Source organism: Scleropages formosus, chromosome 4 (assembly GCF_900964775.1).
Source record: "Scleropages formosus chromosome 4, fSclFor1.1, whole genome shotgun sequence".
Taxonomy (NCBI): Eukaryota; Metazoa; Chordata; class Actinopteri; order Osteoglossiformes; family Osteoglossidae; genus Scleropages; species Scleropages formosus.
The window spans coordinates 152,986-164,019 of NC_041809.1; the positions used below are offsets into that span (position 1 = coordinate 152,986).

At 58.0% G+C, this 11,034-nt stretch overlaps 3 protein-coding genes across 5 annotated transcripts; 2 read left to right on the top strand and 1 right to left on the bottom strand.

Annotated features, from left to right (window-relative positions):
- Nucleotides 1–781: 781 nt before the first annotated feature.
- Nucleotides 782–4,774, bottom strand: itprip (inositol 1,4,5-trisphosphate receptor interacting protein). Of its 3 annotated transcripts, none has more exons than XM_029251445.1 (2): nucleotides 4,458–4,774; nucleotides 782–2,776 (listed from the first exon to the last, which is right to left on the bottom strand). In XM_029251445.1, exon 2 carries the CDS (start codon nucleotides 2,758–2,760, stop codon nucleotides 1,192–1,194), a length of 1,569 nt encoding a protein of 522 aa, XP_029107278.1. In that variant the 5' UTR covers nucleotides 2,761–2,776; nucleotides 4,458–4,774; the 3' UTR covers nucleotides 782–1,191. The 3 variants fall into 3 exon arrangements, with proteins under 3 accessions (XP_029107278.1, XP_029107280.1, XP_029107279.1); XM_029251447.1 differs by lacking the exon at nucleotides 4,458–4,774 and adding an exon at nucleotides 4,316–4,439; XM_029251446.1 differs by lacking the exon at nucleotides 4,458–4,774 and adding an exon at nucleotides 4,038–4,281.
- Nucleotides 4,775–4,896: 122 nt separating this feature from the next.
- LOC108926970 (calcium homeostasis modulator protein 3) lies at nucleotides 4,897–7,293 on the top strand. Its single transcript, XM_018739996.2, is given in 4 exon segments — nucleotides 4,897–6,057; nucleotides 6,379–6,634; nucleotides 6,768–7,142; nucleotides 7,145–7,293. Coding segments are annotated over 4 exon segments (1,026 nt in total). The 5' UTR covers nucleotides 4,897–5,770; the 3' UTR covers nucleotides 7,253–7,293.
- A 1,256-nt stretch (nucleotides 7,294–8,549) lies between these two features.
- LOC108927050 (calcium homeostasis modulator protein 1-like) lies at nucleotides 8,550–10,725 on the top strand. Its single transcript, XM_018740079.2, has 2 exons — nucleotides 8,550–9,115; nucleotides 9,517–10,725. The coding sequence occupies exons 1-2, from the start codon at nucleotides 8,567–8,569 to the stop codon at nucleotides 9,988–9,990; spliced, it is 1,023 nt and encodes a 340-aa protein (XP_018595595.1). The 5' UTR covers nucleotides 8,550–8,566; the 3' UTR covers nucleotides 9,991–10,725.
- Nucleotides 10,726–11,034: the final 309 nt, after the last annotated feature.

Consider the following 11,034-nt stretch of genomic DNA (forward strand, 5'->3'; position numbering starts at 1 on the left):
TAGCAGCTCTAACTATTGCGCTCCCTGCTGCTGGTTCACAACACCCCTACTGGAGCCGGCAGTGATCTGTGAACATTTTCTTAGGATCTTAAATATCCCTGAGCCAAAGTAGCAAAATGACTCCCTACCTTGTTTTACATCCTGTGCTTCCTGGATGGAGTGTGGAGCTCCGTGACTTGGTGAGTGAGTGAATGAGTGAATGAATGAATGAATGAAAATGTAACACCAACAAAAGCAAGAAATAATTTTTGTTACAAATATTACAGTGTGGGGGTTGCGGTGGTGCAGTGGGTTGGACCACAGTCCTGCTCTCCGGTGGGTCTGGGGTTCGAGTCCCGCTTGGGGTGCCTTGTGACGGACTGGCGTCCCGTCCTGGGTGTGTCCCCTCCCCCTCCGGCCTTACGCCCTGTGTTACCGGGTAGGCTCCGTGACCCCGTATGGGACAAGCGGTTCTGAAAGTGTGTGTGTGTGTATTACAGCGTGTTGGTGCTGCCACTGCCACGCATAAAATACCCACACTGTGTGTCATTTTGATATTTTGACAACTTTTAAATAGCATTTTTTTTGCCCCGGAACCGACACAGGAGATGGTGTTTACGAACAAAGTAACACCGTTATGTGAGGAAGGGCTGGAAGAGGGAAAAAACAAACCAAAAAGAATAAAAAAAATCAACTCCCAAATATATAAGGTATCAAATATATATACAGTGTATACTATGAGTATATATGTATATATATATATATTTTTTTCCCAAACCATAATATACAGTTTCGTAAGAAAATACATGAAGCTTCAATTCCTTCCTTCCATACAATAGTTAAAGATGCAAAATACAAAACTCTTGCTGTTATTGTTGACTCTGACTTGTCTTTCATACTAACGCATTTCTACAGGTATAAATATTTCCAAATTGAGGCTCGCTCTCTCTCTCTAGAGCTCACGCTGACAGGTGACTCTCGCGTCTCCCTCCCCTCGACCTCGTCGGAAACGTGCAGCCACAGCTACGAAATGCGCTGAAATGCAGTGGTGTCGCCGCAGGCCTTGGGTTGCCTTCGTGTGGGAAGCGCTTCAAGAAAAGTTCACGCTGCAAAGTTTTCCACCTTTGAAGAATCCCTGGGAACTGCAGAGCGGTGAAATCAGGGTAAGAAGCACAGTAAATGGCACACTGCCCACCCGCAGGTCTGGAGGCCTCAGCTGAGCCCTGCGCTGTTCAGCTGCGCCGCGTATTCCTCTACGAGGACAGGCGCGTTCCTCAGCATCTCCCGGAAGTGCTCCACCATGCTGGCGTAGTTGCGCCTCTGCAGCACCAGGGGGCGCAGCAGATTGATGGGCTCTGCCAAGCGGAAGACGGCGGGCAGAGGGAAGCCCCGGGGCACCTGCGGGTTGCCCACGAGCACGTGGTACAACCGCTTCTCCTGCAGGCTGCTCTCCAGGAAACAGAGCAGGTCCCGCAGCCGCGCTGCCAGGCTCGTCGGGGCCCAGTCGACCCGGTGCCGGGCCAGCAGCAGGTGCAGCAGCGCCGTCTTCAGGTGGTACGTGGTTAAAGCACTCCTCCCCGTCAAGTCGGTCTGCTTCTTGTGCAGGAAGCATGCTATCTGGAGGCACTGGAGGTGGCAGGAATTCTCCGGTAGCTCTTTGGCCAAGTATTTCAGCAGGTTCTTCTCGTAAACGGCGAAGGAGAGCGGCCAGCAGGTGTCGCAGCGGCTCTGGCTCTCCGAGGGGAGCTGAGAGACGAAGTAGGCGTCCGTGTCCTCCAGCTGCACGACCGGCGTGATGTTGAGCACCACCACCTTGCCGGACCGCAGCCGCACCTTGAGCGCCCCGGGGGAGTCCAGGTTGCGGAAGGTGAGGTCAAAGTCATACTTGTGGGAGATGCGCGCCCACGCCTTGGTGATGGAGATCTGGAACCACTTCATCACCTGGTCTGTGGCCAAGTAGGCCGTGTCTTTGGAGCAGAGCAGGTCGCCGGAGAGCTCCTGGACCAGGGGCCTCTCGCTCCTGCCGTGCAGCAGACACAGCATGTCCTCGCCAAGCTCGGCCGACCCGCAGAGGCAGCCGGCGCCGTCCTCGGCCGCGCGCACCACCTCGATGCGTCCGCAGCCCTGCATGTCGGGCGGGAGCCTGGCGCCGGCGCACCACAGCTCGAAGGCAAAGCGGAAGGGCTCCGGCGGCGCAAACGGCACAACGAGGTCACACACGAGGGGCCTGCTCGCCCTCCAGCCCTCGTGCATGCTGCCCACACCGACGCAGTCGCCCACCTCCATGTCGGCGTCGCGGTCGCACACGCTGCGCCACGCCTCCAGCAGGTCGTCCGCGAAGCCCTCCACGAACTCCTGCACTCTGCGGCTCTCGTGCGCCGACACGCGCACACACCTCTCGTAGAAGGCGGCCAGCGGCCCTTCGTGCGGGAAGAGCGCCGTGCCGCACGGCGCGTCCCGCTCCTCGCGGTCGAGGGCGCGAGCGTCGGGGTCGCCGAACTCCAGCCTGCACATCTCGATGGTGAGGAAGGCGACGAGGGAGAGCGCGCTCCACAGGTACCAGCCGTAGCTCGTCTCCTCCCTTGGGGGTTCGGGCTGCGCCTCCAGCTCCGCCTCCAGCTGCCGTCGCTCCTCCTGCAGCTTCTCCTCGTGCTCCCTCATGCGCGCCAGCAACTCGCTGTCCTGCTCCTCGACGCTGCTGTTGTCCTTGGGGAACAGCAGGGGGTGGTTGATGATGGCGGCAGCCACCACCACGCACAGCCGCACGATCGCCCCCTGCATGTTCTCCTGCGCCTCTCTGTGGAGGGAAGGGAAGAGATGAAGATCCTCGTCATTGTCCGCTACACCTCCGCCGAAGGCCCTCGACGTGTTCGCTCGCACTCTGCCCCTCGCTCACGCCTCACTGCCCGTACACGTTTAAACTCACTTTCCGCACGTGGTCGCCCTGGCTGTAAAACTGTTCAAAAGTGCAGGAGAACCCCGATGAGTGTGTGTCACGTGAGCCACGGGTTGTTGCCATGACAATGCCTCCTGCTTCCCCTCAGTGCGCAGGAATGTGAGAGGACACGCCCCTGGGGGGCGAAGTGGGACAAACACGGTAACGCACCGTGCTTGCAGTGCAGCTGCACGCTGTAGAAGGAAGTGAGCAAACGGTGTGTGACGCTTGGAGTGCGTTATCAAAGACGGGGGAAGGAGCGGCAGCAGCCCCAGCAGTGCACTGAGCCCCAGTAAGGGGGGGTGGGCCGGTGGGCCCAGAGAGCCCCCCCAAGGGTCGTCCGAGCCGCTGCGCGCTGGAGACACGGTCTAAGCAGGAAGGAAGTTACGTAACGGGCTTTCGGGCAGAACTCGAGCAGCTCTCCGAAAAAGGGGATCTAAAGAGACTCGCGGTGGCCGATGGCGAACGCACACATTGTGGGCGACCGCAGGCGCCGAGGGGAGCCGTGCGGACAGGGACTCGGGTCAGAGACGTCCGAATCGCGACGCTCAACCGCACGTCCGCAGCAGACGGGAGAAGCGAAGAGCAGATCTTCTCTTTGTTTCCTGAGAGCGGCCAAGACACAAAGTTGGGGACAAACGCTCTGTCACTCCAGAGGGACGCAAATAACGTCAGTAAAAAGTGGACGATTGCGCAGCGTCCGGCAAAGGGCGCCACACCGACTGACCACACCGACATATTTGAAATCTGCAGCTCAAATTACTTGTAGCCTCTTGAAGAACATTTTCACGAATCCGTCACGAATAAGGAGCCGCAAGCCAGCGGTGCGCTCGTCGTTCGGCTCGCGGGTCTTTACGAGGTCGCGAACAAACGTTCGAACGCCTCCGGAACGGTGTCCCTTTCGCTTCCCCTCTTCTTCGGAGCTCAGCGCGGTAAGAAAGCTGCCGTTTACCATCGTTGCCGTAAAGCGCGGTTGTGCTTCAGGCGAAGTGCTTCACCGCGGAGTGCTCCTTTCCCCGCCCACCCTGTGCACCTCTGTCCCGAAGTGCTCCACGAGGAGTGTGCGGTGTTCGCACTCGATCTACTCACTTTTACTCGTGTATAGTGCGGGTAAAGGACTTACTGCAGTCACACACGACTCTACAAACTTTGTGTCTCAATCGCCGCCAGCAACATCAATCAGGACTCAGGAGACGTAAGAAGGACGATCGATGGAAAAGAACTCATTATTATAATTGCGAGTGAAGGAGGAGGAGCGGCGCGCGGAGCCGCGGCAGGAAGTGGATTTAGCGCGTGTTCGGTCTTCCGCTGTGGCGCCTCGTTCGTCCGAGCGACAGCGAGCGGTGTCCCCACACACACACACACACACACACACACACACACACACACACACACACACACCTGAAGCCACGTGTTTGAGCGCGACGACGAAACTGTGGCTCCGCGGTTCAAAGAGCACAATAATAATTCTGATAATAAGATATAACGGTCCTCTTCCGTTCCCACGTGACGCGGACAGGTCAGACACGGAACGGGGACGAACCTGGACACTCGAGCCCCTCTCGCTCCTCCACTCCCGTCCAACTCGTCGCGCAGCGCTTCGCTTCGGGCTCCGACACACTCCGACACGTCGTTCGTTCGGCCGGGACTCGAGCCCAGCCGGGTGGGGGGGGCGACACGACACGACACGACACGTCCGCCCGCCCGCCTTGCAGTGGGAGGAACCGGACGGAAGAGCTGCGGGCGGCGGCGATGAGGAGCCGAACGGCGAGTCTCCGCCTCGCTCTGATGCGAAACCGCGCGCGCTGAACCGTGGAGCGTCGAGCAGGAGGCGCCGAGAATAACGCCCACTCTCTGTCCCACTCGGTCCCCCCCCAGTGCAGCGGACGCTGTGCTAAGAACAGTGTGCGCAGCACAAGTGACGCTTACGATTACACTGTGCTCATCTCCACATGTCCCACTTGTACCTGCTGCACGGGACCCCCCCCCTCCCCGAGTGGCTGTGGAACCCAGTTAACGTTTGACTTGTGTTTATTCATGTGACACTTTTCTCCAGAGCGACGCACGAAGAGTTCATTGCATCAGCAAAGAGATTTGGACACAGACACCTGATTCTGCAGTACAATGTGTCACATACCACGGTATAAACCGAGTAACTGCTGAAAGGTTTATTCTTTGTTCAACTATTTCTTATCATAAACGTATTGAACGTGCACATTCGCGTGTTTATCGGGCCCTTAAGGGCTCAGGGAAGAAGTGACTTTTGAGATTCAGCAGTTCTGGGTGACGGCGGGGCCTCGGCGCATCACGCTGATTTTGGACCTTCTGTGTGTGGGACCACTGAGCAGGCTGAGGTGGAGGAGCGTAGCATCAGTTCCATCAGCAAGCGTGTAACCCGGGACACGCGCCACAGCTTGAGGGAATTGAGCGCACGTGCAGGAACGTACGGCGGCCGTGAGCGACTGGAGTTGCGTACCGTACCAATGCAGTAAACCCTGAAACGGGGGATGTGGCCAACTGGCCCCCCGCCACAAGAGGGCGCTCTTCCCTCTGCCGGTGGCATCTGGGAGGAGTTCAGGTGTTCGTGGGGAGGAGCTCTGTGCGCAGGTGTGCGTTTACAGGTTTCGCCAGCGGCACGCTGAACATTTCGTGCGCCGAACGTACGAAGACCGCGTTTCTGAGGACGTCGGCTACGGTTCGAGGGCCGGTGGCCGCGCCTTCTCCCACCGCGCTCGTCCCGCTCTTTGACGTGTCTGCGGCGAGCCTTTGAGACGACTCCCTGCGCGCGTGAGCGTGCCCGTCGCTGACCGCATCATCCTTGCTGCGCAGACGTGACACGGGCGGCTGCGGTGCGTCATGGACCGTCTGAAGCTCGTGCTGCAGTACTTCCAGTCCAACTCCGAGTCCATCTCCAACGGCATCTGTGTGCTTCTGGCGCTCATCAGCGTGAAGCTCTACACCAGCTTCGACTTCAACTGCCCCTGCATCCCACAGTACAACAAGGTGTACGCGCTGGGGGTCATGTTCGTCCCGCCCGTCATACTCTTCTTCCTGGGGGTCATGATCAACCGGCACACGGGGGTCATGATGGAGGAGTGGCTTCGGCCCGTGGGCAAGAGGAGTAAAAACCCTGCGGTTGTCAAGTAAGCGCTGCCTTTCTCCGGCCTCTCTGCGGTGTCGCCCATAATCAGCGCTACCGTCTCGTGTTCCTCACGTCCTACTGTATGTAACGAACACACGTGTAACGAAGCTGGCGGCCATCAGGGTGTGACTGTCCCGCTGGGGGATTTTGATCCGTCCACTGGCTGGGTCATGGTGGTCCGGAGCCTCCTCTGGAAGCACGGGTTGGGATGCAGAGCACATGCTGGATTGGACCCCGGTCCATCGCGCTCTCTCTCGCTCTCTCTCTCTCTCTCTCTCTCTCTCTCTCTCTTTCACTGTCCCTCTCTGGCTGCCCCCTGCAGGTACCTGTTCTCTGCCATGCTGCAGCGCGCCCTGCTCGCCCCTATGGTGTGGGTGCTGGTCACGCTGCTGGACGGGAAGTGCTTCGTTTGCGCCTTCAGCATGAGTGTGGATCCGCGCCACTTCACGGGCCTCCCCAACAACACGGGTCTAGACTTGGTGCGCATCATGGCCAAGGTGCCGTGTAAGGAGGATGCCGTGTTCCAGAACAGCACCTTCCGCAAGGCCGTCAGCCGCTACGTGCGCTGCTACTCGCAGGTGAGCGGGGTCACGGGAGGCGCGCGAGCACACGCTAAGCACACGTCGAGCGCACGCTGGGCACACATGCTAAGCACACTCTGAGCACACGTCGAGCGCCGGAGACGCACTGATGGCGCTGCTGCTCCCATAGGCAATCGGCTGGTCCATCCTGCTGCTGCTGATCCTGCTCGGAGCGCTGGCCCGTGTGCTCAAGCCCTGCTTTGACCACGCCACCTTCCTGCAGACCCGCTACTGGAGCAACTACCTGGACATAGAGCAGAAGCTGTTTGACGAGACCTGCGTGCTTCACGCCCGCGACTTTGCGCGCAAGTGCGTCGAGCAGTTCTTCGAGGGCATGCAAGAGGACGTGCACCTGCGGCTGCCCCTGGCCCCCGCTCGCACCCGGGCGCCTCGGACGGAGGCCGACGAGGAGACGGAGGACCGCCTGCACGGCATCACCAGGCAGGAGCAGGTGAACCGCCTGCTGCACACCTGGTACGAGTGCAGGCCCGAGCTGGACGTGAGCCGCGTGGCCCCGCAGCCCCGGGTCTGTGTCACATGGGAGGACCGCGACGGCCGCGTGCTCTTCTCAGACGTGTAGCTCTGCCTTCCCGCTCACCGCCTCATCCTGAATAAAGGCCATGAGAAGGTGTGACTCTGACACTCTGTGTGTGTGTGTGTGTGTGTGTGTGTGTGTGTGTGTGTGTGTGTGTGTGTGTGTGTGTCCATGCACGCCGGTGTTTGTGAGATCGGGAGCCGGTCAAGCTTCCTAGTCACGCGTGTTTTTTCTTCTCTGTCTCCTGTCCTGCTCTGCTTGTGTTTTTACATTTGCCTTGGCGGTACCGTGATTTGAATGTGCCCTGGCTGCCTTTACCTCGTCTTTGCATTTGCTCCCTGGCTCCCGCCGCCCCTCATCACTCCCATGAGTCTCCTTGGCGTGTTGCCATGGACCGTGTGGCGAAGACGCTGCGTGAGCTCATGGATTTGTGGAGTCTGACACGCGCTCACGAGTGCGCTTGCTAAGGTACGATACCCTCCACGCATCTGCCACCCGCTGCTCTCTCCATCCTCGAACCACGGAACCTGCGGCTCCTGTTTCGAGGGAGGAGGACGCGGCTCTGGGCGTTGTGGAAATGCCGGGTTCTCTTTGATGAACACATGTACCGCGAAATTTGAATTCGGCATCTCGGGCCAAGTCGACTCGTTGGCGCGTGAAGCACGTTCCCGTTCACAAGGCTCACCGGAGTCGCTCACCGTGGGGGGTCTCCTTCGTAACGACCTCACGGCGTCCTGCGCAGTGCGCGGCAGTGCCGAGGCTCGGAGATGCAGGTGTTCTCGAGCGTAACGGGTTGTCGTTGAGAGCCAGACACACCTTTTCACATGTTCATTTAGACCAGCATCTGGGACTCGGTGGGGGGGTGCTCACCGCTCTTCTCCTCTCATGTCTCACACCTCTTGCATCACACTTGAGGAGGAGACGGGCGGGTTTTTAACCGCAGCCCAGTGGTTAAAGTGCGACCTTTCGGCGGACAGCTGTCATGACCGGGTTCAGGTGGGACATCCCCGGAGGAGGGGTTTGCGTGTCGCTCGTTCGCCCGCCTCCTGGTCCAGGTGTTCTGCTGTCCCACAGCTGGCTGGAGGATGCTGCTCGTTCAGCTCTCGGTCCCAGAAGAAGTCCTGCAGGTCGGCACGCGTCTCAGCAGCACCGTTTCCTACCTTTACAACCATCGCACCTGGTGATTAGGCTGTCCTACAGCGTGGTACAGTGTGGTACAGAGTGGTACAGCATGGTACAGCGCGGTACACCGTCCTGGCGTTCTCAAGAGGAGAAGGTGTAATAGGCAAAGACAGGGAAACGACCTCCACGTATAGGACATATTGGAACGCGGCGCTCGTTGCTTCCGCCCTTTTGAGCCGTCTGTTGGTGAAAGAAGCCCAGGGTTCGACACGATGGATAAATTCCGGATGATGTTCCAGTTCCTGCAGTCTAACCAGGAGTCCTTCATGAACGGCATCTGTGGCATCATGGCACTCGCCAGCGCACAGCTCTACTCGGCCTTTGAGTTCAACTGCCCCTGTTTACCGGAGTACAACTACGCGTACGGCATGGGGATCCTCGTCGTCCCGCCCGTCTGGTTTTTCCTGCTGGGATTCGTGCTCAACAACAACGTGTCCGTGCTGGCCGAGGAGTGGAGGCGGCCCACGGGCCGGCGGCGCAAGGATCCCGCCGTGCTGCGCTACATGTTCTGCTCCATGGCGCAGAGGTCCCTCATCGCCCCGGTGCTCTGGATCTCCGTCACTCTCATGGACGGCAAGAGCTTCCTGTGCGCCTTCAGCGTCCACCTGGACCCGGGGCGGTTCGGCAACCGCAGCAGCCCTGCCGTGCCCCGCGCCGACCTCGAGCGCCTGCTCGCCAAGGTGCCGTGCCACGACGTCTTCGACGGACACGCGGTCGTCTCGCGGGAGGCGGCCACCCGGTACCTGCGCTGTATTTCTCAGGTAGGGGGTATTCCCACAGAAATCGAGAGACAAAATGCACTAGGGGTCTATGGGTAAATCATGGTACGTGCACTAAACTTCTTCCACTTCTTTGTGGAAACTGGCCTCTCCAGAGCTGTGTCAGTGTGTGAGAAGAGCTCTGTAAAAATAAGTTGAATTGAATAGAATTGAAGGGTAAAGGGAGACACCGTCCTGAAGAAGGACACGGCTGTGCTCTGCTCAAGGTGGAAGATGACGGCAACCCTCATGTGTCCTCCACTGCCATTCCTCGTCCTGTATTCTATTCTGCTCTTATGCCCTATACCGTACTCCACCGTAATGTGCTGCCTTGTACCGTACTCTACTGTACTGTAATGTCCTGTACTCTGCTGTACTCTCCTGTCCTCGGCTGTACCCCGCAGGCCTGTGGATGGATGTTTCTGCTGCTCACGACGTTCGTGGCCTTCCTGGTGCGAGCCATCAGGCCCTGCTTCACTCAGGCCGTCTTCCTGAAGACCAAGTACTGGTCTCACTACGTCGACATTGAGCGCAAGATGTTTGAGGAGACGTGCACCGAACACGCCAAGAGCTTCGCCCGCGTGTGCATCCAGCGCTACTTCGAGAGCACGGGCGGCGAGATGACTACCTTCCACAGCCAATGGACGCACGACAAGGGTGGCGACAAGGTCGACGGGGACAAATGCTCCAATGAGAAGGACAAACTTCTGGGCATCCGCGTCCAGGAGGATATGAACAAGGTGCTGTGGAACTGGCACCGCTGCAAACCGCCGCTGGATATCAGGGAGGAGGACCTGTGTCACACCAAAGGAAGCGGCTGCACAAGACGAGGCGAGCTGCACAGGAAGGAGTGGGTGTCCTACTACAGCAAGGTGTGACAGCTGGACAAGAGGAGACGGAGAGGTGTAGGGATGAGCTGCTGGCACTACAGATGAGTTCTCAGCTGCGTAGGGCTCCCAGGACTGAGTCGAGTTCAGTGGCCGATTCAGGTCTGCAGCGTTAGTCCTCACAACACACACACACACGTTTGATTAAACTTGACTGAGTCACCCTACAGACTTTGAGGAGAATTTCTCTCCTCTGCCCCATTATTCCAAAACGGGCCGTTGGGCAGTGACCTGGTTTGAACGGTAAAACTCGTTCTTTCACTGCTCTGTCCTGGTGCTGGACTTTCCGTGAGCTAAATGCCATCGAGGTCCTAACCGTACAACTAAGGGAAACTGGCTGGAACCGGACTGAGGGCGTTGCCCTGCTGAGTCCTGCTCATTCTGTCGTGGTTTGGGCCTCTTCTACGCAGTGAGTGACGCACACAAGACTGACTCCAATTTACCTGAGACAGGTGTCCTCAGCGCCTGTTACCCCATCCAAGGGCCGCTTGCCCAATGTCCTGCATGTCACCTGTCCTGTGCTTTCAGGTGACAGTCAGGCGCTAAGTGCAAAGTGTTGGAAAAGAGGATCCAACTTGTGCGACTCTGAGCCAAGAGCCTGAAACTGCAGGCAGCGCAATGGTTAGGGCTGCTGCCTTACGGTGGAAGGTTCCAGGTTTGATTCCCACGACACCTACGCTGCCCTTGGTTAAGGGACGTAGCCTGAATTGTGACTGTAAAAATTACCCTGCTATCCAAAAGGCTAAATTATTGTGAAGTCATCTCTCATCATGAATTGTCTTAGACAAAGATGTCAGACAAATAATAATAATAATAATAATAATAATAATAATAATAATAATAAACTCCACTCAGCAGACTCGTGTGTGAGAGTCGCAGTCCAGCTCGTCTGGGTTATTCGCTGATGAGGTGACCTGTGTCATGGTGTCTCTGTGACCTCCATGTGCTCTCGGGCAGCCTTTAGCCTTTTCCGGAACAATCTTTCCCACCGCTGGGAAACCTGTCACCACAAATCCCTCCAGGTGCAGCGTTGGT

What these genes read in the sequence shown, in the direction of transcription:
- itprip (XM_029251445.1), bottom strand. Translation starts at nt 2,760, where the DNA reads ATGCAGGGGGCGATCGTGCGGCTGTGCGTGGTGGTGGCTGCCGCCATC.
- LOC108927050 (XM_018740079.2), top strand. Translation starts at nt 8,567, where the DNA reads ATGGATAAATTCCGGATGATGTTCCAGTTCCTGCAGTCTAACCAGGAG. An exon ending in ACCTGCGCTGTATTTCTCAG is followed by an intron (nt 9,116 to 9,516) that starts GTAGGGGGTATT and finishes TGTACCCCGCAG; the next exon opens with GCCTGTGGATGGATGTTTCT.